Below are 24,291 nucleotides of genomic sequence, written 5' to 3'. Positions count from 1 at the left end.
CTCAAATTGGCAGTGGCCAGTTGCTACCAGGGCAGGTCTGAACCCTGCATGAAATTTTCATTACCACTTGTCAATATAATGCAAGAAGAGAAAGAAAGAAAGAAAGAAAGAAAGAAAGAAAGAAAGAAAGAAAGAAAGTCCAATGATTCTTGGCACCTCATACACTTAGTACAAGTCTTTTAAGGTTCCACAGGCTTATCTGTTGTTGTTTTTTTGACACAACAGGCTAACATGGTTAATCTTCTGGAGCCATTCAGCTCGTTAATCCTTTTTGCACCCTCATTCTTATGCATCTAGGAAAGATGCAATGTTGCCAATTAAAGGTAAAGGGACCCCTGACCATTAGGTCCAGTCGTGTCCGACTCTGGGGTTGCTGTGCTCCTCTCGCGTTACTGGCCGAGGGAGCCGGCGTACAGCTTCCGGGTCATGTGGCCAGCATGAGTAAGCCGCTTCTGGTAAACCAGAGCAGCGCATGGAAATGCCGTTTACCTTCCCGCCGGAGCGGTACCTATTTATCTACTTGCACTTTGACATGCTTTCAAACTGCTAGGTGGGCAGGAGCTGGGACCGAGCAACGGGAGCTCACCCTGGCACAGGGATTCGAACCGCCGACCTTCTGATCAGCAAGCCCTAGGCTCTGTGGTTTAACCCACAGCACCACTTGCCAATTACTTAACCGCAATTAACCCCACCCTTCTGGAGTGCCAACTCCTACCAGCACTCTCAATTGAATGGCATTTTGATAGAGACATTAACCTTGGTTAAGGCTAACCAGGGAGTTCTGCTTAACCATGGCTCTGAAATCAGAAATGGAAGCCATTTTGTGGAGGTTTTTTCTCCTGCGCCTCCTTTGAAGATGCAGCTTTAATTCTATAAACATGCCCTTAAGCATTAATAGGCTTCCTGCTCCATTATGCTGCACTATGCTACAAATGACTTTTGCTGATACCCCATTGCTTAACCGATTTCTGTACTGGGTAATGTGTGAGTCAAGTTTTCCTCCAAGGCAGTAACCCTGAGATTCTGCACCTCGTTCTACGGCCTTCTTGAGTTATTGGCATACCATGTCTGCTCTCTGCTTGTGGGTCAAATTCAGGCAGGCTAGAGCAAGGGTCAGCAACCTTTTTCAGCAGGGGGTCGGTCCACTGTCCCCCAGACCTTGTGGGGGGCCGGACTATATTTTTTTTTTGGGGGGGGATGAACAAATTCCTATGCCTCACAAATAACCCAGAGATGCATTTTAAATAAAAGGACACAGTCTACTCATGTAAAAACACACTGATTCCCGGATCGTCTGTGGGCCAGATTGAGAAGGCGATTGGGCCTTATCTGGCCCCCGGGCCTTAGGTTCCCTACCCATGGGCTAGAGCGTCAAAGTTGCCACACAGTAGACTGGGGGAGCAGGAAGGACTACCTATAATATCCATTGAAGAGGCAGCTAATAATAGGAGCAAGAGTTTGTAGGGCTGGGCGATATCTGGTTTTCAGCAACATGAAATATCACCAGCTAAACATTGTAATATCTGAAATAAGGATGGAGCTACAGAGGCATGGGCTGGCTTCACAGTTTTTCCTGTATTGTGATTTTTGAATAGCACACACACACATATAAAGATTCACAATGTATTGCCAGGTCAAAAATTAGGAAGCCAGTATCACGATATGGACTTCAGACTGGCATTGGATAATATATTGCTGTGTCACCCAGCCCTAGCAGTTAGCTCTGAATGCTATATTATTCACCATTTACCTCCACAAGTCTTTCTTCCTACATTTCGCCTGTGTGTTTCCCTTTGGGATTTTCTTGCCAATTGCCTACCCTCATGCAACTATGATAGCGCTACAGTCACTGTTTCCAACTGGTTCAACAGCACCTACATGCCGTACCAGGTCCTGAGCTCCACTTAAGATGATGTCAAGAGTTACCGCACAATCTTTTAGTGCAACAGCCTTTACAACTCCATGCCTATTGACTTTAGGCAGGTATGTTTGCTGTACTCTCCTCAGCACCGGCTAAAACCTTTTTTGTTTAGGCAACCTACCTAGACATGTGAAGATGACATGTATTTTCATCTCTAATTTTAGTTCATAATGTATATGTTAGCTTTTGATTTTATACATAATTGTATTTTTAAAAAACTAACTAACTAACTTATTTCTACCCTCGACCAAAAAAGCAGTGCACTTTTGAAATTAAAATCAATGAAGTTTTGAAAGAGTCGGTCCTCCATCTCCACGCAAAATGGCACCCAACTGCATACCAACATAGACAAAAACCTGCCCTTCCATCTCTGGAACCATAATGCAAAATTTGGTTATGATATCTTAAGAGGGAGGGGTCCTCTTAAACACACAGTGAACAAACAGCTTTCCAGAATATATGGGTTTTTATTCAGAATAGACTCACATTTGTGTTATTCATATTTATTAAACTCAATGAGGACTCTTAGTAGGACTAGCACTGAATACCGCCCATTGCTAATTTTTGCTAACCTGCTTAGAGGCTTTGTTTACAATTACCGGTAAGCAGTATACAAATCCTGTTCAATACATAATGTGGATGACCTCCAAAATCTTCCCACATTCCAGAACGGTTACCCCGCTGCTCCCAGCCAACAAATCACACCACACCTGCCACCAATTCTCCTTGGTTGCAAATTGCAACTTCTACACCTTTTGCCTGGCTAAGGAATGAGTTGAACTAGCTGCAGAGGTCTGCGGCTGAGTCCCCTTGTCCTTCACAGGGCATAGCTTGCTAGCTGTGAAGATGAAGAATCTGAGTGAAGGATGAGAAGGATGCTGTGGCTGCCGAGGGGACCGCAAAGCCTCCTCTTTAGGGGGACTGTCTTGCCTTGAAGCAAGAAGCTGCATTTAACAGATTGTTTTTGATCCCTTTCAACTCCACATCCTGTTTCAGATGTCTGCCTAGGGCACCACTTAATCTCAAGCTGCCTCACGATTTTTACCCTTTCCAATTCCATGCATCTGCTATATATGGACACAGAAGATCAATAACGGAATAAATGAGTAAAGAATAAACATACTGAGATTTTCTTTTAAAAAAACCGCTCAAAGTATCTGATGCATTTACTCAGAGCAATATCGCCATCATGTGGTCATAACGCCTGTTATCGGTTGCAGTTAGGCTTGCTATATCCAAGACCTGTGAGCTCTTCCAGAAGGGCAACTCCAAACCTGTTTCAGACGTTTGTTGCACTTCAACTTATCATTTGCTGTTTGCTCCAAAGGTTTTAAAGGTGAATTTGCAACTGATGGCCTGCACCTTCGGTCACATGCCACTGTTACTGGGGATTCCCTTTCCATGCTAATGGCAGGTTGCTCCCAAACTGAGAAACGTTCTGTGGCCACTGTCACACCCCTTATGCGCCCTCATGTTCCTCTAGTCAGTAAATATTGAACTTATGAGCACATGCGTGGGGATAGCTCTTTTGCAGCTTTCTTATTTACTGTTTGCCTAGATTGCGGAATTCTATCCTTGTGGGTGTTTGGAAATTGGAAGAGGAACTATGTGTCTGTCTGAGCTGTCTGTCTGGTTATTGGGATAAATTTTTGTCTGCAGCCAAGGACTATTGTCATGGACAATACTTTGTCTTGAGTGCCATCTGCTGTATGTATCTCTCCCCTGAGCTGAGCGTGCCCTGGGATTCCTGCATTGCAAAGGGGTTGGGACCAGACGACTCTCGGCTGCCCTTCCAAATGTACAAGTCTAGGATTCTCAGTCAGCTTCATTTCAACAGTAAAAGTGCAATTCAGAATATTACAGACCTTCCCAAATATCTCAGGTAGTCCTAAAACTTGCCCACTGAAGACACCGACGCAGATGAGGATTGCTGTAATCTGTCCTAACGAACCACGGATCTGTTTGGGTGAAATTTCACTCAAATACATAGGGAGGGCACTCAGAGATACACCTGTGAAAGGGGACAGAGATAAAAGATAGCTTTTCTGTAAAAGAAGTTTAAAATATAAAATATTATCAAACATTGTTAAAGCTACTATCTTCATATAGGTAAGCAGGAAGATATGAAGCACATATATTTTAGCAGTATTTAATATGATTTTTTCACTATTTTTTATTCATATAAAGAAGCATTTATCAGCAAAGTAACCCATGTGTTCCTAAATAACTATATAAGCAAAATGAGAAAACTTTCCAATATTTTTAGAAAGCGTAAGAGGCCACTATGCAAATTTAGTCATGGAGGCCCACCTTTGTATACTCTGCTGTAACCGGGCTATAATTTGCAGAACACTTTTTCTCGGTTCTCCTGGAAGTGCTCATTCATCAGAGCACTTTAGGTCTTTGCAAAATGTTCACAAAATGATTGCAACACCCGGGATATAATATTATGAGGTTCTTCTTGAGATCAGGAAATCCCCTTTCGCACGCAAGGGATAAGCAGAGGAAATCAGCTACCCTACTCTGTTTCGAGAAAGATTACAACGTTCTGGTGATTGATATATCCTCTGCCAAGAAAACACATTCCACAGCCTGGTTGTTGCTGATACATTATATTTTTAAGCATTTGGGGTATCAGGCTCTGGGGTAACAGGGATTGTTCAGAATATACTTGGCATGCAAATGCAACAAATATAAAATCATACCTCCATCAATGCCCATTATGAACCGGCCCAGAATAATCATTTCGAGGACTCCTGCCAGTTGAGAGAATGCCATCAACAACGCAGCCACAATGGCAAACACATTATTTAGCAGCAGTGTACGCTTCCTAAGAGAAAACAACATTACATGTTTGCAGCATCAGATAAACAGCAGCTTTTCACGGACATAGTCAACTACATTTGTGATTAAAATACTTCAGTAGCAATTGCAAACAAGACAGAAGTCTTCATGCAATATACCAAAGATGCACTAAACAGGCATTCTTCACTGAATCAATGGACAACAGCATAGCAAGGGTGAAACTACATGCTGCAAGAAACACCGGTCACTTGGCAAAATGGTATCCTTATGCCAGGTCCTTCCCTTGCCCTCTGGAACATCTACTGCACCTGGAATGTATTTTAATATTTGTTGGAAGCTGCCCAGAGTGGCTGGGGAGACCCAGCCAGATGGGCGGGGTACAAATAATAAAATTATAATAATATTAATGATTATTAGAACAAGTATTGATGACATCAATCTGTATATTTTTCCACACTGCCACCCTTGGCTTCTGCTGGCATGGGAGAGGAAAACACATGGCACAAGGATATCTGGATGAGGCAATGGTGTACTCAAGAGATCGTGGGCGAGCTCAACACAGGACGGCCATTTTCTGTAGTGCATCGTTGTGCCTTTAAAGACACAGCTGATTCTTAAATGCTGCACCTACAACCTCCAGGAACTATCCGAACACAGGCACTGAAACAGCTGGGAAAAACCATGCACTTCAAAGATACCATTATGTGACTAACAAAGTACATAGCATGAAGTACGGTTTGGCCCTTTGTGAACATACTCCAGTGTGCATGTTTACAGGGGCGTAGCAAAGGGGGGCAGGGGACGGGCCGCCCCGGGTTCCATAATGGAGGGGTGACAAATTATGAAGGAATTTATTATTATTTTTATTTTTTGAAAATGCCTGCTCCGAAGGTCTTATCTTACTATACTAGGCATTATATAGTTATATATGAAATTTCATGCATAATGGTTAATATCTTGACCCTCCTCCACCAAAATAGCTGTTCACTTGGCTGTTTTCCTATGTCATAAAGGCTGAAATTTCAGTACAGAGAACACTTTACTGTTCCCAACCCCAACCCTGTGGAAAGCCATCTAATTAGACTTTAATTTGATTTTGAGATGTTTTTAGGAGATAATTTAATTATTGTTTGATATTATACCAATGTTATGTATCTGATGTTAGCCACCCTGAGCCCGACTTTGGCCGGGGAGGGCGGGATATAAATAAAAGTTTTTTATTATTATTACTTGTTATTATTCCTTTGTGAGAAAATATGAAATAATGTAAAACACATTTATATGCTTACCGGCCAAAATACTTGACAGCTGGAGTAACAATTAAAGCCCCCACAAGCCCACCAATGGCAAAAATAGAAACAGATATAGTCCAGAGCAGGGTAATTGTTTCTTCTGGCATGGATTGGTTATATCTTCTTTCCCAAGTTTCATTGTAAAACTTCTTTACAAACTACAAACAACAACATTTAAAGTGATTAGAACTATGATGTCCAGTACAGATTAACAACATTTGAAATCTACCTTTTAAATTTTTTAGTTTATTTAAACTGTTACTTTCGTTTTTAAAAATTTCAAGTTATATTTTGTGTCCTTAAAAACAACAACTAAAACTCGAATTTAATACAAACTAATATATTGGGTTAAGGGTGTATATATACTGTGGGTTAAGGGTGGCGCTGTGGGTTAAACCACAGAGCCTAGGGCTTTGCTGATCACAAGGCTGGCGGTTCGAATCCCTTCGACGGGGTGAGCTCCTGTTGCTCGGTCCCAGCTCCTGCCCACCTAGCAGTTTGAAAGCATGTCAAAGTGCAAGTAGATAAATAGGCACCGCTCCGGCGGGAAGGTAAACAATGTTTCCGTGCACTACTCTGGTTCGCCAGAAGCGGCTTTGTCATGCTGGGAACATGACCCAGAAGCTGTACACCAACTCCCTCGGCCAGTAACACAAGATGAGCGCCGATGAGCCCAGAGTCGGACACGACTGGACCTAATGGGCAGGGGTCCCTTTGTTGTTGTTGTTCAGTCGTTCAGTCGTGTCCGACTCTTCGTGACCCCATGGACCAGAGCACGCCAGGCACCCCTATCCTTCACTGCCTCTCGCAGTTTGGCCAAACTCATGTTAGTAGCTTCGAGAACACTGTCCAACCATCTCATCCTCTGTTGTCCCCTTCTCCTTGTGTCCTCCACCTTTCAACATCAGGGTCTTTTCCAGGGAGTCTTCTCTTCTCATGAGGTGGCCAAAGCACTTTACCTTTGGCCACCTCGTGAGAAGAGGTGGCCAAAGGTAAAGAGGGTCCCTTTACCTTTACCTAATATATTGGTGCTCGCAATCAATGAGCACAGGGTATAGATGGAGGGCTTTTTCCACACGACCAAGAATCCTGCCAAATGAAAAGTCTGGAGACACTAATGAACACGGGCACTATGTGTGTTCTGATGACTGACATTTTGCCAGCTCTTATTAACTGTATTGAAATTGTGCTTTTTTCAACAACGTTTAATGGAAGCAGTTTCCAAAGGCTGATCCTAGAGCAATAATGTGCCAGAGCTCTTTGTGAAGCTGCCAGTTATCTTGTGTTTAAAGTTAACAAGATAGTCCAACATTATAGTAAATCCTTTCTACTAATGAATGATCCTGGCAACGCACCCAGGGTGGCAAACCAAACAGCCATTTACAATGACACGGTGCTATAGGCCTATGCTATGTACCATTTTGTGGTATTTCACGGAACTCACCAGCTCCATGCTGAAAATTAACAAATCACGACTTTTATGAGCTGCCAGTGTTTGAAACTTCTGTCCCCTAAGAGCGATGCTGATTGTATCATTCTCACTGCTTGAAGGTTATATTTTAAAAACTGTTCCAAAATAGCACCTGGAATGTGCTGATAGGGGTCATGTAATTGCCTGGAACTGCCTGGGGCTGACAGGAGTTATGGGGGGGGGGGGAAACCAGGTTGGCAAAGGCTGCCCTTGGGAGTGGCTTGAATAAATACTTTTGGGTGCCCCCATTTCACTTCCAGACAGAAAAGCACTCATGCCCTCAGGTTGCTACTGGAGGGAATTGTGCTGCTGTTGGTAGCATGATAAAAGTACCCATTTCTTACAGCCACCTAACCGGCCATGATTCTACAGAAGAGAGGCCAAAGATATTTACTAGCTGAATGTTTTACTGCCAATGTTTACTGGATAAACTGTTGAAGCATGTAATGGATTTCACCAGCAAGCAAAGTGCAAGTAATGGGGTCAAAGGTGTGAGATAAACACAACTGCACCATGACTAATTCCAGCATTCCAGCTGAATGATAGCAAACTATACTATGTGCGGGACGCGGGTGGCACTGTGGGTTAAACCACAGAGCCTAGGGCTTGTTGATCAGAAGGTCGGTGGTTCGAATCCCCGCGACGGAGTGAGCTCCCGTTGCTCTGTCCCTGCTCCTGCCCACCTAGCAGTTTGAAAACACGCCAAAGTGCAAGTAGATAAATAGGTACTGCTCCAGCGGGAAGGTAAACAGCGTTTCCGTGCGCTGCTCTGGTTCCGCCAGAAGTGGCTTAGTCATACTGGTCACATGAGATGAGCGGCGCAACCCCAGAGTCGTCCGCGACTCGGTCAGGGGTCCCTTTACCTTTATATTATGTGCTTCTATCAGAAACAGCTGGGCATGCTTCTGCAAGGCATGTGCTAAGCTTTAACTGCTGTGATGCAATGCTAGACGGACTGATTTCCATCTGAAAACCCATGTGCTCTCAATTTGTTTCCAAACAGCAGGCTACATTTCCGAGGGAAGGTTCCTCCCAAACCAGATGGTCGCCAGCTTCTGTCCGCATTCCCTCAGGGGTGCCCTGCAACCTTTTTCTGATGTTCAGAGCCAGCAACTGAGAATGGAGCCAGACTGCTGGTACTTATGGAAAAGGTTGCAGAGCAGCTGTGAAACTGACCTCTGAGAGAAAGCCAACCAGCTTGGGAACATCCCGTTTGGCTCCCAGGGTCTGAGGGTGAAAGTGTTTTAATTGCTTAAATGAGGATGGAGTAAAAATTAACCACAGGTATACAGCAGAACACAACAGCCAGAAGCCCAAGCCACAGAGGAAAAGGCATATGTCACGAGACATTGGGAGAGGGACCCCACTTCCAGGGGTTTCTATGCGAACCCTAGAAGCCAAGGAGTCATTGCCGTTTCAACGATGGCCTCCCATTTTATTGTTGAATTTTACAAAGTGCTGTATTTTATGGAAGTGGAAACCACCCGATGGTTTTGGTAGGCAAAGGGCAGGATAAAAATGAGTAAGTAAATAATGAAGCATATAAGCATCTGAGGCAAGATGGGAGAGCTGAATAATTGTTTTTAAAGGAGAACGTAGATAGAGAGCCAATGGGTATGAAATGCACAGGAAGGGCAGAAAAGGACACACAGGAAGAGGTGTTACTCCATACATCCAATAGAGCATCGTGGATGTTAACTAGAAATCCCCAAAGCGACAGACTCTGCCACAGGAGCAATGAGGGTGAGAATATGAGGCCCAAAGCAGAGCGAACTCTGGTATCAATTCTCCATTTGCTTCCTGGGTAGCCGTGGAACTACAGAGGCTTCCAGAACAAGCGCATTTTGCAGCAATAAGATCTGCTAAAACAAAACAAAAAAAGTTATCTAATGAAGTGTGCATGCACACGAAAGCTCATACCAAGAACAAACTTAGTTGGTCTCTAAGGTGCTACTGGAAAGAATTTTTTATTTTATTTTGTTTTGACTATGGCAGACCAACACGGCTACCCACCTGTAACAAGATCTGCTAAATCAGCTTCCGTAGCTGCAAGTCTGAGAACAATATCTATTAGGCGCCTGTTAGAAGGATATGTCAAAGGACATTTTTTGCCCACTAATTTTTTTGGGGTGGGGGGAGCGTGTCTCCCAGGCATAGAAGCAATCCTGCAGCTCCTGGATGAGCCAGTAACTATGGGATAATCCAACTCACAAATTGCCTTGTAGGTCATTTGTGTCTTCACTTTTCCCCATGGAAACATTCACATTTCTACTGACTGGATGACAAGTCAGCTTATGTGAAACTAAAATGTGCTTTTCCACTAAACAATAGTAACACAAAAAGGGTTTCTAAATCCATTACATGCCCTTGTACTGTTCTATTTGCAATGTATCGTGGGTTCTGGGTTATCCCATTCTCCCCTGTCTTGACTCCTCTTCTGTGCCCATGCCCCCTCCACCCAAACTCAGCCCTCCCCATCTCATTTATTTTTCACGGTTGCTCTTCTTCATTCCGGGGTACAACTTTCTCTCCTTTCTGTGTGGATTGATCTGGAAGCCTCTTTGTACTCAGGAGTGCCCGAGACCGAGTTGTGAGTTGTGTTAGTCAGTAAAGGCAGCAATCTAGCTTTTCTTTTATTGATTGGGGGGGGGGAAGAGTCTGTTCTGAGGCAATGACAGTCCCACCCTCTGCCAAAAGCACATGATGTGCTATTCTGCCACAATCTGCCACAGCTTCACCACCAAAAGCAACTCACGGCAGATCCACTGGTGCCTGCTTCTGTAACTGCAGAGAAACACCAACACCAAACCTAGAAGTTTATCTTCTTCTCCTTTAAAGGAAGAAATTATGCAGTCAAATCTCCAATTTTGGGGGAAATCGTAGGGGTCAGCACACCTGCAAGTGCAATGGATGAGCCTCACCCTAGGAAAACCACCTTTTTACAATGGCAATGTACTCACAGCAAACCACTTGCGAGGCTGATAGTGCTGATAGCAGGGCACGATAAGTGAGGCTGATTGCTGAAACCCATTTTTAGCTAGACATGGAAAATGAGTTTAATCAGAGCATAGTAGCAATCTAATGGTGCCATGAAAATATGTGGGGAAAAGAGAAGGAAACAGAATGCATATGCTTTCCTTATTTCCACCAGAAACATGCACACGAAAGCTCATACCAAGAACAAACTTAGTTGGTCTCTAAGGTGCTACTGGAATGAATTTTTTATTTTATTTTGTTTCCACAGTGATAGAAGAGAAGGTCAGGGGGTTTTATGAGCCCTGGGGCTTACAAAGGGTCCATGGGTGGGTTTTTTTTTCTTCCAATGAGCCACATGACTCTACAGGTGAAACTCGAAAAATTAGAATATCGTGGAAAGGTTCATTTCTTTCAGTAATTCAACTTACTGAAACTAATATATGAGATAGATTCATGACATGCAAAGCGAGATATGTCAAGCCTTTATTTGTTATAATTGTGATGATTATGGCGTACAGCTGGTGAGAACCCCAAATTAACAATCTCAACTTCGGGGTTTTCATCAGCTGGACACCATAATAATCACAATTATAACAAATAAAGGCTTGACATATCTCACTTTGCATCTCATATATTAAACTCCAGTAGCTAATGAAAACAATTGCTTACATAAATGGACTTTTCCACGATATTCTAATTTTTCGAGGTTCACCTGTAGATCCAAAATCCAAACAGGCAAAATGTGTGGTCCTAATACAACAGAATTCGAGAACAACAAACCACCTACGTAGGTATGGAACCACAGAGCGCTACAATGCAGAAAACGGATTTGGAAAATGTGGATTTTCAGCTGTGGTACAACCGAGCCCTATCTCAATGCTTTTTGATTTTCAGAGCTGCCACTTAGCACAGGGACTGTAATATGAATCCTCACAAGCACCTTGCTTCCACTGTGGTACACCAGGGAGTAAGCCTGCCCTGTGCTGCAACTCTCAATAACTTCCACAGAAGCAGGTAAAAATAGCTGCTGCCAGTACACTGTGCTGCAGCCTTGAGACCTTTTGGTCCCATGCATAATCTGACATCATTAGTCAGGTGATCATGTGGCCCAGTATCTGGCAGGCCATTTACATCACTACATCAGCACAATTTGATAATTATCTCCCAGCCCAGAAGTGGAGGAAAAAAGGGCACCACATGAGAGACAGCTGTGAATGTGCCCAAACACTCAGAACACCAAAGCCTCATGACCCTGACAGATGCATGACTGATCTCTGATCCACTGTGACACAGTTGAAGTCACCATCTTCTTTCTGCTGTAGATGGTAGGATTGCGCACACAGATAGCATGCAGATTCCACACCATCTGACAGAGAAAGAAGGTAAAAAATAATTCTCCTTTTCTCCATCTGAGTGAATGTGGGAGGTCCTGCTTACACCTGCCAATCCCTCAAGACTCATTCAGCTGGGCAATCGTACAGCCAACACCCAGAGAGAAGGGCCTCGTTTGAAGACTGAATGAGCCTGGGGAGTGGAAGAAGTTGTGGCCACCGTAAGACACAGGCGGGTGCTTTGTGGAAGGGGATTTTCCAGGGCATTTTGCTCAGCTGCCCTCAATAGCCTGGCGCTGGCTGTCGTACAAGATCAGCCTTGTCCAGATAGCAGAATTACACACACACAGCACAGTCATGTGGGATAGCATCACGGAGGAACACTTCCCATGTAGTTTAATACATCTGTAATGGGGATAGAGAAGAAAATATTCCAGAAATTTTGGAGTATTGGGGAAAGGGGTTTATAAGCTGGTTCACAATCAGGGCACCACAGTTTAAGGAGGATACTGACAAGCTGGAACATGTCCAGAGGAGGGCAACCAAAATGGCCTGGAAATGGTCAAAGGCCTGGAAATGATGCCTTATGAGGAACGGCTTAGGGAGCTGGATATATTTAGCCTGGAGAAGAGAAGGTTAAGGGGTGATATGATAGCCATGTTCAAATGTATAAAAGGATGTCATATAGAGGAGGGTGAAAGGTTGTTTTCTGCTGCTCCAGAGAAGCGGACATGGGGCAATGGATTCAAACTGCAAGAAAGAAGATTCCACCTAAACATGAGGAAGAACTTCCTGACAGTGAGAGCTGTTTGGCAGTGGAATTTGCTGCCAAGGAGTGTGGTGGAGTCTCCTTCTTTGGAGGTCTTTAAGCAGAGGCTTGACAGCCATCTCTCAGGAATGCTTTGATGGTGTTTCCTGCTTGGCAGGGGGTTGGACTGGATGGCCCTTGGGGGTCTCTTCCAACTCTAGGATTTTATGATGTCCAGTACATCTGCAAGGATTCACATTACAACTATGCTGAAGCACTTGCACTGATTGCCTGTTTGTTCCTGCGTCTAATTCAGATAAAGCTCTAAACAGCTCAGCCTCCAAATATCTGATGGAGCTTCTCCTCCTACTACAGGCTCACTATAGGGCTTTCTCCATGGTGGCTCAAAACCTGCAGAACTCCCTCTCTAGACACCAATTGCTTATGACTCACCCATTTACCCTCTGGTTATCTCCCGCTTGGACTATGTGAAGCTACCTTTGAAGGTGACTTGGCAACTACATTTTTTTTTATTCAAGATTTTATTGGTTTACAAAAGTATGAGCAATGCCTCTCTTTTTTCCCAAGTAACATTTTTACAGATCAGTTTCATTTGTTGAGACATCAGTGTTATATTAGGAAGAAAAGGGGGAAAGAGGTGGAGGGGGCCATGGTGGGTGGGGGTGGGGTCAGATGGAGATGTTTCTGTTTACTTAATATGTGTGGGTTTTTGTGTAGCGTCGCTTGTGCAGGTTCTTGTGCAGGTTTAAACCCAGATCACTTAGTCCAGATACTAAGATCCATACAGTGGAACCTAGGTTGTTGAACGCTTCAACGGTTCTGCTTTAGAATGCCGACAACCCGGAAGTGAATGCTTCCGCTTTCGAACTCGCCTCGGAAGCTGAATGGCTTTATCCATTTTTTCAATGGATTCTGCCAACCGTCCATTGAGCCTCAGTTGTTGAACTTTTTGGAAGTTTAACAGTCTTCTGGAATGGATTACATTTTGACAACCAAGGTTCTACTGTACTGCAATGTTTTTAAACATGTAAAATGTTGTGGTTATATTGCCCTCTACTGGACTTGGGGCATGGTTCCTTTTAATTAGTAAAGGTAAAGGGACCCCTCACTGTTGGGACGCGGGTGGCGCTGTGGGTTAAACCACTGAGCCTAGGACTTGCTGATCAGAAGGTCAACAGTTCAAATCCCTGCGATGGGGTGAGCTCCCATTGCTTGGTCCCAGCTCCTGCCCACCTAGCTGTTTGAAAGCACATCAAAGTGCAAGTAGATAAATAGGTACCGCTCTGGTGGGAAGATAAATGGTGTTTCTGTGCACTGCTCTGGTTCACCAGAAGTGGCTTTGTCATGCTGGCCACATGACCCGGAAGCTGTACACCGGCTCCCTTGGCCTATAGAGCGAGATGAGTGCCGCAACCTTAGAGTCGGACATGACTGGACCTAACGGTCAGGGGTCCCTTTACCTTTACGTGGCACATAAGACTCAAATTTGTATAATGGTTAACTCAGTAACTTTCTGAGTTTGATGTGCTATGTATATAAATTGCAGTGGGTGGCAGTTGATAAAGTAAGACTCTGTTTCTCCATCAAACTAACAATCCCATATGTAACAAGAGAGATTGCACCAAACTGAGCCAACCTGGACTTAGATGCTTGAGAACTTTTATTCACTCACCACAGTTGGAGCATTCACTACCGAAAGGTTGTAGCCGTACAGGAAGGAGGATCCAAAGGCCCCGGCCAGAGAAGCAACGATGAGACTAGCAGACCAGTCCTAACATGGAAAAAGAAAAATGGAAACGGTTGAAATATTGTAAATCAATAATAATAATAATAATAATAATAATAATTTATTTATATGCTGCCCCATCTGATTGAGTTGCCCCATTCACTCTTTTCAAAGGAAGAAGAGACCACCAGGTGAGGCCAAATCACACATGGTTTTTTAAAATAAAAATATGCTTTACAGTTTTTACAACAAAGGATGCTTTAAAACCCAGCTTTTGGAACAAGTACCATATCTTTTGAGCACTGTTTGTAGAAATAAAGATGGGGGGGGGAATACCCTGCCAAATTCTATATGAGCTATAACTAGTACAATAAGAAATCATAATTTTAGAATAAGCACCTGTATTTAAAACATTATTATATCTTATTTCATAATCAAAAGACATCTTAAACATAAATTATTCCAGTTAACTGAAATATTCTGGCATAGCAGGTACTGAAAATGTCTTCTTAAAAATGTTTGCACAAGCATATTATGTTGCTCATTGATCAGCCTTTAAACTGAGAAATCAACCAACCAACCAACCAAGTAAATGCATTTAAATAAATTTGCATTCATTTCCACTTCCTGTCACAGTAATATAGCTGACCCAAATCAGCTGCAAACACATGTCCTAAACTAGCCATTTCACCCATTAGTTGGTCCCCACACATTAATAAGCAAGACCCGACTCATGTTCTGATCCAAGCTTACGACTTCTGGGTACGTATTATTTTAAGGAACACATTAGTAACTTCAGCAACTTTTGATTAATGTGCTCTTGGAAATTTCTTCAAAACTTGCAAATCCCAACCTGGCCCTGCCATTTCCCATTGGCAAAATGCCCTCGGAACTTTTCCGCAGTCCCACAAGCTGCAGTGGTTGGTCAAAGTAAGCTTTTATTAAACTATTAAAGAAACGCAACCACTTTTGAAGTAAGGTTGTGTCATAAAGCACCATGGGAACCAGTTGGCTGAAGGGCAGGATAAAAAACGTGTTAAATGCTATTTAAAAATGTGTAACTTTCTCTTAATGAGTAGCTAGACAGCCTAGAAACATGCCCACACCAATTTGTTTGCTCTAACCCACTGTCAAGCATTACAGCAGGCTCCCGGAGAGTTTCAGATTAGAAATGAGATTTTGACTGTGCTTCATCCTCTCATACAGATTTTCTTAGAAGTGTTTTTCAAGGGTTTAAGAAAAGCAAAACAGGCATTTCCAGCCAGCGGCTAAAACTGTGACGGTTCCTTCTCTCATCTTCACTTGGGCTAAGTAACAGCTCAGCTTTCGCCAGTTTCCTGGCACCTGTCCATTGCAGTTCAGTTGGGCCGACCTATTGTCATGGTGATGGATTTGATTAAAGTGACAACAGAGCAGAGTTCTGAAAAGTCCATAGGTAACGTAGCCGATTGCTGGTAACCATGAACTCAGCATACTGTGTTTCACCAAGCCTAAAGTCCAGATTTTGTGCTAATAATAGCCTGCCCTAGTTTGTTAGCAAAGCACCAACAATGGGTGTTCGAATGCATGATATACAGGTACATACAAATAAATAAATAGAAGGCAGATGGAGGATGAGAGATTGATACCTTAAGACAAGCCAGTATTTCCATGGCACAGACAAAATTTAACAAACCTTGAAGGATCGTTGTAAGGCTAAACTCACTGCTCCACATTCTTCAAAAGATGCAGAGGTTCCAATTAAACAGTACTTGTGATTGACAATATCTTTTATTTTAATCGGAAAAGAACTCTGCCGCTTAAACAGGGCACAAAACTTGGTTCTGATCAGCATGCTGCCATTTTTTATGTTCTGTTCTGACAACACATGTGACCGAGACATGTGCCACCATGGCTGGGCCAGACCTCTCAATTGTTGTAAGAATATTAAGGCCATATATATATGCTTGTTATAACTGTACCAAGCAGACACGTTTACACGTGTGGGGCACCACAGGAGAAACAGCCCTGAGAGCCATTTTTCACTCCCAAACTGACAAACTGCTTCTCTTCTAGGAAGGAGGAGTTGGGGGAACCTTCCCATTATCTCAGGAATTAAAGTGAAAATCCTTGGCATCCTGATACCAGTGCCAGACAAAAGGGTGTGATTAACTTGGCAGGGAAGCAGGGAAATGTAAATATCTCAATATTTCACTTGATGGGTTTTGTGGAGGGCAAGAGGAGGCAGGGGGCAGGGTCCAGGATGCTCAGATCACTGCCACCAGACCTCCCCCTTCATGATGTTTCTGGGGGTGGTCTTGAAGGCAGCGGGGGGGGGGGGATTTAAAATTATCTATATAAGGTCAGGCAGACCTTTCTTCTGGGTTCCTCCTCCATCCAGCATGTGGTGAGCGAGGACCCTGTTGCAACAGTATTTGTTAATAAAGATCAGGCTTACTAGCCGCCTTGCTTTCCATTAGAACTCTGGTCTGGTCTCTGTCTTTTCTGCAAAGGCAGGAGTTTCAAAATACCCGGAATTGAACCCTTTATCTAGATAACCCTTATAAAATTCTTACAACATCAAAGAACAGGAATAGTTGGTGCTGTCTGTGGACAAACGCCGGCTCCCTTGGCCTATAGAGTGAGATGAGCGCCGCAACCCCAGAGTCGGACACGACTGGACCTAATGGTCAGGGGTCCCTTTACCTTTACTAGATGTATGGATCTGTTCCTATTTATGCATATTATGCTGATAAAGACATAAAGACCAGTGATAACGTATATCAAAGGCACACTTTAAAGCAAGACAAGCAACATACAAATTCCTGCCCTCCCCCAATGTTTACAATATTCAGCGTTGGCCCAAGTCTGGGGAAGCCAACTGGGCTCTTCTTGAGGCTGCAAAATGTCTCTGGCTGGCACTGGGAGAGGCAAGCATGAACCTGGAGGGATGTGCTTAACTGCAGCTCATTCACAAGTTCTGAAGCTTCTTTTCAGCCGGGAATGACAGCTAAAGGGTTAAGTCAAGGGCTTAGTGGAGCACACAGGTAGAGATTAAAACTGGTGGGAGGGAAGAACAGAGCAGAGAACTTTCTCTGCTGCTCTGTTTACACTTCCTCTCTCTCTGCCCCTTCTGAGAGGGCTAATAATAACCACCCAGCTCATTTCGATACAGTTCTTCTCCTTGAGCGATAGTACCCTGTGCCGGGCAGTATTTTTAGCTCTGCTATATCCAACAGCTGTTGCGCCAAAGCTCTCTGGAAAGGGAAGAAGTCCGCGGTCTGCAGGGCTCTGCTACAAGTCCCGCTGCCCCCTCTGAACGTTGCAGAAAAGGCCAAGAATCCCTGGGCGCTTGGAGCCCTGCGCCAGCCCCGCTCCCCCCAAAGCGAATGGGAACCGGCCAAGAGCCGGGCAGGCGCAGGAGGAGTCCTTACGGGATCGCGCCTGCTTTTTGTCTGTGCAAGAATCTCCCCATTGAAACGCGCGCGCGCAGCCTTGAAAGACAGGTTGTGATGCTGGCCTCTGAGCGCGTGCAAAGCGCCCTTTCCGCAGTACCCAGAGAGGTATCCAGTATCCAGAAGAACAGAGAGAGGGCAGCCGCGCTCTCCCCACCTGCCGCCCATCTGAAGAGCGTCTCTTCCGCGCCCCGTCCCGCGTTCCCGCCCGTGGAAATGCAAGCGCCAGGCGACCTCCGCGCGCGCCCCTGGCGAAAACCGCGTTGCGCGCGGGTTGGAGCCGCGGAAAAGCCACGTGGAGCGCAGCTCTGCGCGCCGGGCTCCGCAGCCCGGACCAGCCCAGCCCGGGGCCGCGTGGCAGGGGTCCTTACGTTTGTCCTTCCTCTCTGGCTGCCAGTTCGGAGCAGCGGGTCGAGGTTGGTCATGCTGCGGACGGCGCGGGGCCTTCTCCTCCGGCGCGCCCGGTGCACATGAACAGTGGCGGCGGCGGCGGCGCCCCGGTACCTGCTTGGCTGTGCCAGGCGGGCGGGGCGTTGCAAAGGTGGAGCGAGGCGAGGCGCCTCCGGGCCCCGCGGCTGAGCAGCCCGGGGAAGGCGCCGGGGGAGGGAGCAGCCCTGCACCGCCTTCTCCGCGAGATCCGGCCAACGCAAATTCGGAGCGACGCCGGAGTCCAGCCGCACAGCCACCGGGGCGCAGTCGGCGGCAGCCCGGGCATCGCAGGCACAGCTGCTCGCTCCCCGCGGCAGGCATGGTTGGGGGGGGGGGCGCGAGATGCTTTTGGAAAGGTATGGCGGGCGGCGAAAAGGGGGGCTCCCCCCTGCCGTGTGCCGCTCAAAATAGCTTTGACTAGTTGCTGCGGAGCCACGGAGGGGGGTAGCTAGATCACCCCTAAATGTCGTCGGAGTTATTAGAAACATTCTACAGTGGCTTCGAGGGGGGGGGTGGATGCAAGGAAATCCCCGTCCACGAGACCGGGTGCGTCGGGGGCACTTTGCTTATTGCCTGCCGCTTCCCTTCTGTGAAAGAATCCGATTGTTCTCGAGCACATGGCTGAGCTCCGCTTCTCAGCATGTTATGCAACCGCTGCGCTGCGTCATGTTACGTCCGATTAAGGAAAAGGGGGGGGGAACCCACACGCTTGTTTTGTGCATTGTTTAATGTTCTCAAGTAAAGTCTGAAGGGGCAACATCTTCAGGAGCCAAGGGGGGGGGGGGTCTGCATCAGGGAGTCACGGCACCATCACTCTTGCAGGTTAACTCCAGCCTGTTTTGCAGGAGGGATTCAAGCACATACCAAAACTTTAGGCTTGCACATGCATGCCCTGCTGCCCCAGCGCCACAAATCAACTTTAGAACATGATCTCTTTGCAGTTTGGAAAGCGATGGGGAAAGGCGCTGGGGGAAATGTGGGGGCAAACAAACAGTTAACAGGAAGACGTGCAAACCTCCTAAAGTAAGCAAAGCCACATGAATGGTGGATGAATGCTCGTGGCCATGAACTGCCCCACATAGTAAGCACCCCTTCGCACCCAGTGGCCTGCCAGAGGAGATTGGATGTGAACCGGGACTTTTTCACTTGTAAGCTCCAAATCGGTTTATGCCACAAATCAATCTATAAAACTGATTTGAAAATGTTGGTTAAAATATACGTAGACACAGTTTCTCTTCTTCCTTCTTGTTCTCATTAACAGTGTTTACATATAGCACAAATACAACAGTCCAGCTACAGTAGGGGAGTTTTTAGTTTAGGAAATGTATACTTTTTGTGCTTTCTGCAATTTCAATTTTTACACTGTGGGGCCAGATTTGAATATTATTTTGAAACTATATCTGGTCCAAAATTCAACAGTGACCATGGAATCATAGAGGGTAGATTTTTTTCAATGAATCCAGGGACACTTTTCAACTTCAGTAGGAATGATAGGATTTTGTCAGGGGACTGCTTTGTAAACCTGGGGACTGTCCCCGGGAAACGGGGACATCTGGTAACCTTAAGGGTCATCTAGTCCAACCCCCTGCAGAAATGCCATAGTGGATCTGCAACAGCACAACCAGACAACTTCTTCTGCCCCAGCTGCAGCAAAACATGTCTCTCCTGTATCGGTCTCTGCATCCGCAGCAGTAGCTGTAACTCTCCAATGGTTTGACTTCACTCCCCAAGATGTACTCCTCCATTGTCTCCCAAGACAGATGCCAGCAATAGCAACATTACTGAGTCCTGGCCAGAAGAGGCAAGAGAATCCAACTCTTTGTGTGTGAAACACACACACACACACACACACACACACCATCCTGCCACATCCAGCTGTAAATGCCTGTCAGGCTGCCAAGAAAGGCAACTAAAGGACACCAATCTATCCTCAAGCTTTTTTTTTTTAAAAAAAGACTACAGCCATACCTCTGCTCCTGAACACCTTGGGAGTCAAACGTTCTGGCTCCCGAATGATCGAAAACCATAGAATCATAGAGTTGGAAGAGACCGCAAGGGCCATCCAGTCCAACCCCCTGCCAAGCAGGAAACACCATCAAAGCATTCCTGACAGATGGGTGTCAAGCCTCCGCTTAAAGACCTCCAAAGAAGGAGACTCCACCACACTCCTTGGCAGCAAATTCCACTGTCGGACAGCTCTTACTGTGAGTGTTCTGGTTTTCAAACTTTTTTTGGAAGCTGAACATCTGGAGCAGCTTCCACTATTGTTTCCCACACACCTGCGCAATCGGGAACCAATCGGGAGCCACACCTTGGTTTCTGAACTTTTCAGAAGTTGAATGGACTTCCGGAACGGATTCCATTCGACTTCTGAGGTACGTCTGTACTTTGGTGTTAGGGGGACTTCACATTACAAGCATGTTTTCAGCCCAGAAAACTAACAGAGAGGTGCCAAAAGGAAAGGGGTCTTGCCAATCCGTGGATTGGATTGTTTGACATTTTGCAGTCATTTCTAGAGTTAAGGCAGAGTAGAATGAGTGCATGCCTGATTCTTTCAAAGTTTTAGAATTATTTCTGGCAAAAAAAAAAAAAAAATAGAGATGAAAATTTTCAAACAGCGTAGCATGAATTTTACACTTGACAGTTAACATTGCAGAAGGAACCATACTAAAATGCTTTAATGTCCCCTAAGGGCAAATCTGTTTGACACACCCTAGACAAGTTGTGTAATGGATGGTGTTGAGACATGTGATGCTCAAAGGGATTCTTCCTCTTTTAAGTTTCACATTCTAAATTAACAGATTATGAAATGTAAAGAGTTTACATAAGAAATCGCTGTGATACGCAACTTCATTTTATAGCCACTTTCACTCAAAATCGTTAATTGTTTCCGTTTCTAATTCCATCTTACTCAAAATATATTTAGCAGTAACAATTATAGTGGTTGTGTATACGAATCTGATGCAAAAGCTTCTTTTTGCATATACCGATTCTAGAATAATATAAAAAGCCAACATTGTTTCTACACCTTTCTCCCCCTCGTATCTTGCAGAGAACACAGAATTCCCTCCCCAGGCCTCTCCAGAGTCAGACATCGCGATTTGTTCTTGTCCTGCCACTGGGCTGGGTATATTACATTCATGTTTTCAACACCATTTGTGCCCACGAAAGCTTTGTGGCAGCCATATTACTTTGTTTACAGTAGGCAAATGACCCATAGTTGCATACTAAAATTGTAACAAAATAAAAAATAAAAAAATTCCTTCCAGTAAGTTTGTTATTGGTAAGAGCTTTCGTGTGCATGCACACTTCTTCAGATACCTGGTCTCTAAGGGGCTACTGGAAGGATTTTTTTTTTTTCGACTACGGCAGACCAACACGGCTACCTACCTGTTACTAATATCATGTAACTTTTCATACAACAATTATTCTGGGTGGGGGGGAGGTGTCCCATTTTTGTTGCACCATAGCACAAGAGTGCCCCTCCAGGTAGCAAAACCACAATAACTTTGGAGAAGGATTGGAGAACAACTAATAAAGCACAGTGATGTGTGGATGGTCCAGTATAAATCCACCACTGATGCACTATTGCTATTTTCTTTCTAGCAAAGTGGAAAGAATAGATAAAGCTGTCCTTCCTGGTCAGTCTTGCACAGACCTACTTTGCTGTCTGGATTCTGTTTTGAACAGCGCAAGTAAACTTCAACAGACTCATTGATAGAGAGAAGCAATTGTGAGAAGAGTGAAGAATATTTGCAGAAGGGTCCCTACCCTCAAGAATTCAAAATTGTCTTGTGATTGCAGGTCTGCAGTGTTCAGCTTTGTGTTGAAAGCGAGCAACACAAATCATCGAGGATCACATTCTGAGCCAAAAAAAAGATAACCCTCAGTACCATTACTAGTTTTGAAGCCAAACCACAAATTATCCACGGTGTTTCGGAATCAGCCCTTTTCCTTCCCCCGCAATACCTTCTGGCTGTAACGATTTATTTCTGTTTGCGTTATTTATGTCAGGGGTGGGTTTTTTTCCCCCCTTAGGAGAGTTTGCACAGCAACTACCAGAGGTCCACAATTCTGCTCAACATAGTGTGTGCCCAAATGACCTCTAGCATGTATGACAAGCCTCCATCTGCTGATCATTGCCCCAGCCCAGCCTTCCTGACCTGGTGTTCTGTTTTGGAAGTCCCTGCAATTACAAGATAATTTAGAATTCTTGAGGGTAGGGACCCTTCTGCAAATATTCTCCACTCTTCAGCACAAATCAGGGATAACACACACACACACACACACACACACACACACAGAGAGAGAGAGAAATAATTTTAGAGTTGGAAGGTACCACAAGGGTCGTCTAGTCCAACCCCCTGCAATGAAGGAATCATCCGATGTGGGACTCAAACCCACAACCCTGAGATTATAAACCTCATGCTCTGTCAACTGAGCTATGTCGTATTTCATCACCCAGGTTTAAGATTCCATCAAAGAACTCTGGCTGTGCAGCCAATGCAAAGAAGATCAAGGACACAATCCAGTTCCTCCTCTCCTAGTGCCCAAGGTATGTAGACAAGCTAGAAGCTGTTGGACTACTCCAATCAATCACAGCTGCCTTGGCAGTTGTACCGTGTCCCCGTGGTCCATGAGGTCACTGGTAGGCCAGCTCCCATGTCTGCCGGCTCTCAGCTGCTCTTGCTGGCAGCCTAAGGGGGGAGCTGCATCAGTACAGTTGTAGATGAGACTCTAAATTTGCAAGTGTGCATGAATTCACGTCCACACCGATGCATTTAAATCAGTAGTCATGTGTTACTCCCAAAGAATCCTGAGAGCTTTGTCAGGGGTGCTGGGAATTGCAGCTCTGTGAGGGGTCTCCTCATAACACTCAGCACCCTTAATAAACTATAGTTTCCAGGACTGTGGGCGTGGGGAAGCCATGACTGTTAAATTGATACAAAGGTGCTTTAAATGTTTAGTGCAGATAAAACCAACATCTAAGCGACACTAGGAAAAAGTTGAGAGCTTGGCAAAAGGAGCGCGAAACCCTGAAAAATCATAATCTAACCCATCCATTGTATAATATTTGAACTTAAAGAAATTTGCCATTATCAAGAACTGCATCTCTTTGCTTCTAAACTGAGTGTACCATTAACACATTTGAGTACTGTGTTTCAAAGTGTGAAAATATATGACTTACCACTTTCTTCTTCACTTCAGGATTATCTTTAGTCTCACCATTACTTTTCTCTTTAATCTTCACTCCATCAATCTCCATTATGTTTTCTGTTGAAGACATGAAAAAGTTTTTGCAATTAATTCTCTTAAAATCAGCTGGCAGATATACCGCCACATGAGGAGATCTGCAAGTCACATCAATTGCTGGAGGTTATTTAAAAATGTAAAAATTCAGAATGGAAGGGCTTGGTTTTGTAGAGCTAAAACCCCACACAAGTAGCACCATCATTATAAACAACATCAAGGAACGGTATCTTTCAGGACTTTGTGGGTCTTGACTTTCATTTCAGGGGGAAAGGGGAGATTTAGCTACATTTATAGATGGAAAAAAATAGTGCTATTTGACCTTGCTTGATATCAGAACATTGGACCACGCAGACACAGAAAGGACCACACTTCCTGCAGCTGCTGAGCAGAAGGAAATTAAGCAGCTGGAGCTGGTCAATTCCCCGCTCCTATTAAAGATGCAGGAACCAGCTGTTCTTCAAGGGCTAAGAAAACTGAATGCCACATTGATTTTAATTAACCAAATCTTCTATTGGTGTTTCACTATGAGTCTCTAGTTTTTATGTAAGACTGGTGTGAGGAATCTTTGGCCTTCCAGATGTTGCTGAATTACAGCTCCCATCATCCTTACCATATAGCATATATTCAACACAGTTAACAGCGACAAAGGACAGCTGGACATATAAAGGGCCCCATTACCTTCAGTAGTTTAGGGCCTCAGCAAACCTAAATCCGGCCCTGTATCCCTTGCCCTTTAAACAAGAGGTAGAGGTATCTTATTCTCTCCCACTGACATTAACAGGGCTTACTATGTCTGCCTGGATCTGCACCCCCCCTTCCCACTGCTCCTTCCCCGCCTCTGTCCTTGTACAATTGTGGATTTCAAATCCCACAGAGACCCAAGG

At 44.7% G+C, this 24,291-nt stretch overlaps 1 protein-coding gene and 1 non-coding gene across 3 annotated transcripts in view; both read right to left on the bottom strand.

Annotated features, from left to right (window-relative positions):
- The window catches only part of SLC2A9 (solute carrier family 2 member 9), a 53,887-nt gene extending 30,446 nt beyond the window's left edge, over positions 1-23,441 (bottom strand). Inside the window, exons 1-5 of one of the 2 annotated variants that reach the window (XM_033160447.1) lie at positions 23,343-23,441; positions 14,238-14,336; positions 6,016-6,176; positions 4,627-4,751; positions 3,787-3,932 (exon numbers count right to left, since the gene is read on the bottom strand). In XM_033160447.1, coding sequence (XP_033016338.1) covers positions 3,787-3,932; positions 4,627-4,751; positions 6,016-6,176; positions 14,238-14,336; positions 23,343-23,441 — 630 coding nt within the window. Of the gene's footprint in view, positions 1-3,786; positions 3,933-4,626; positions 4,752-6,015; positions 6,177-14,237; positions 14,337-18,096; positions 18,229-23,342 lie in introns of those variants that run through there. The other variant, XM_033160448.1, reaches the window with a different exon arrangement.
- LOC117053546 lies at positions 10,300-10,458 on the bottom strand. The gene has a single exon (XR_004427417.1). It is a non-coding gene; the product is annotated as a U1 spliceosomal RNA (small nuclear RNA).
- Positions 23,442-24,291: the final 850 nt, after the last annotated feature.

This window comes from Lacerta agilis, chromosome 9 (assembly GCF_009819535.1).
Source record: "Lacerta agilis isolate rLacAgi1 chromosome 9, rLacAgi1.pri, whole genome shotgun sequence".
NCBI lineage: Eukaryota > Metazoa > Chordata > Lepidosauria > Squamata > Lacertidae > Lacerta > Lacerta agilis.
Note: the sequence above shows the minus strand (reverse complement) of the source record. Positions and strands in the feature narration are given on the sequence as shown.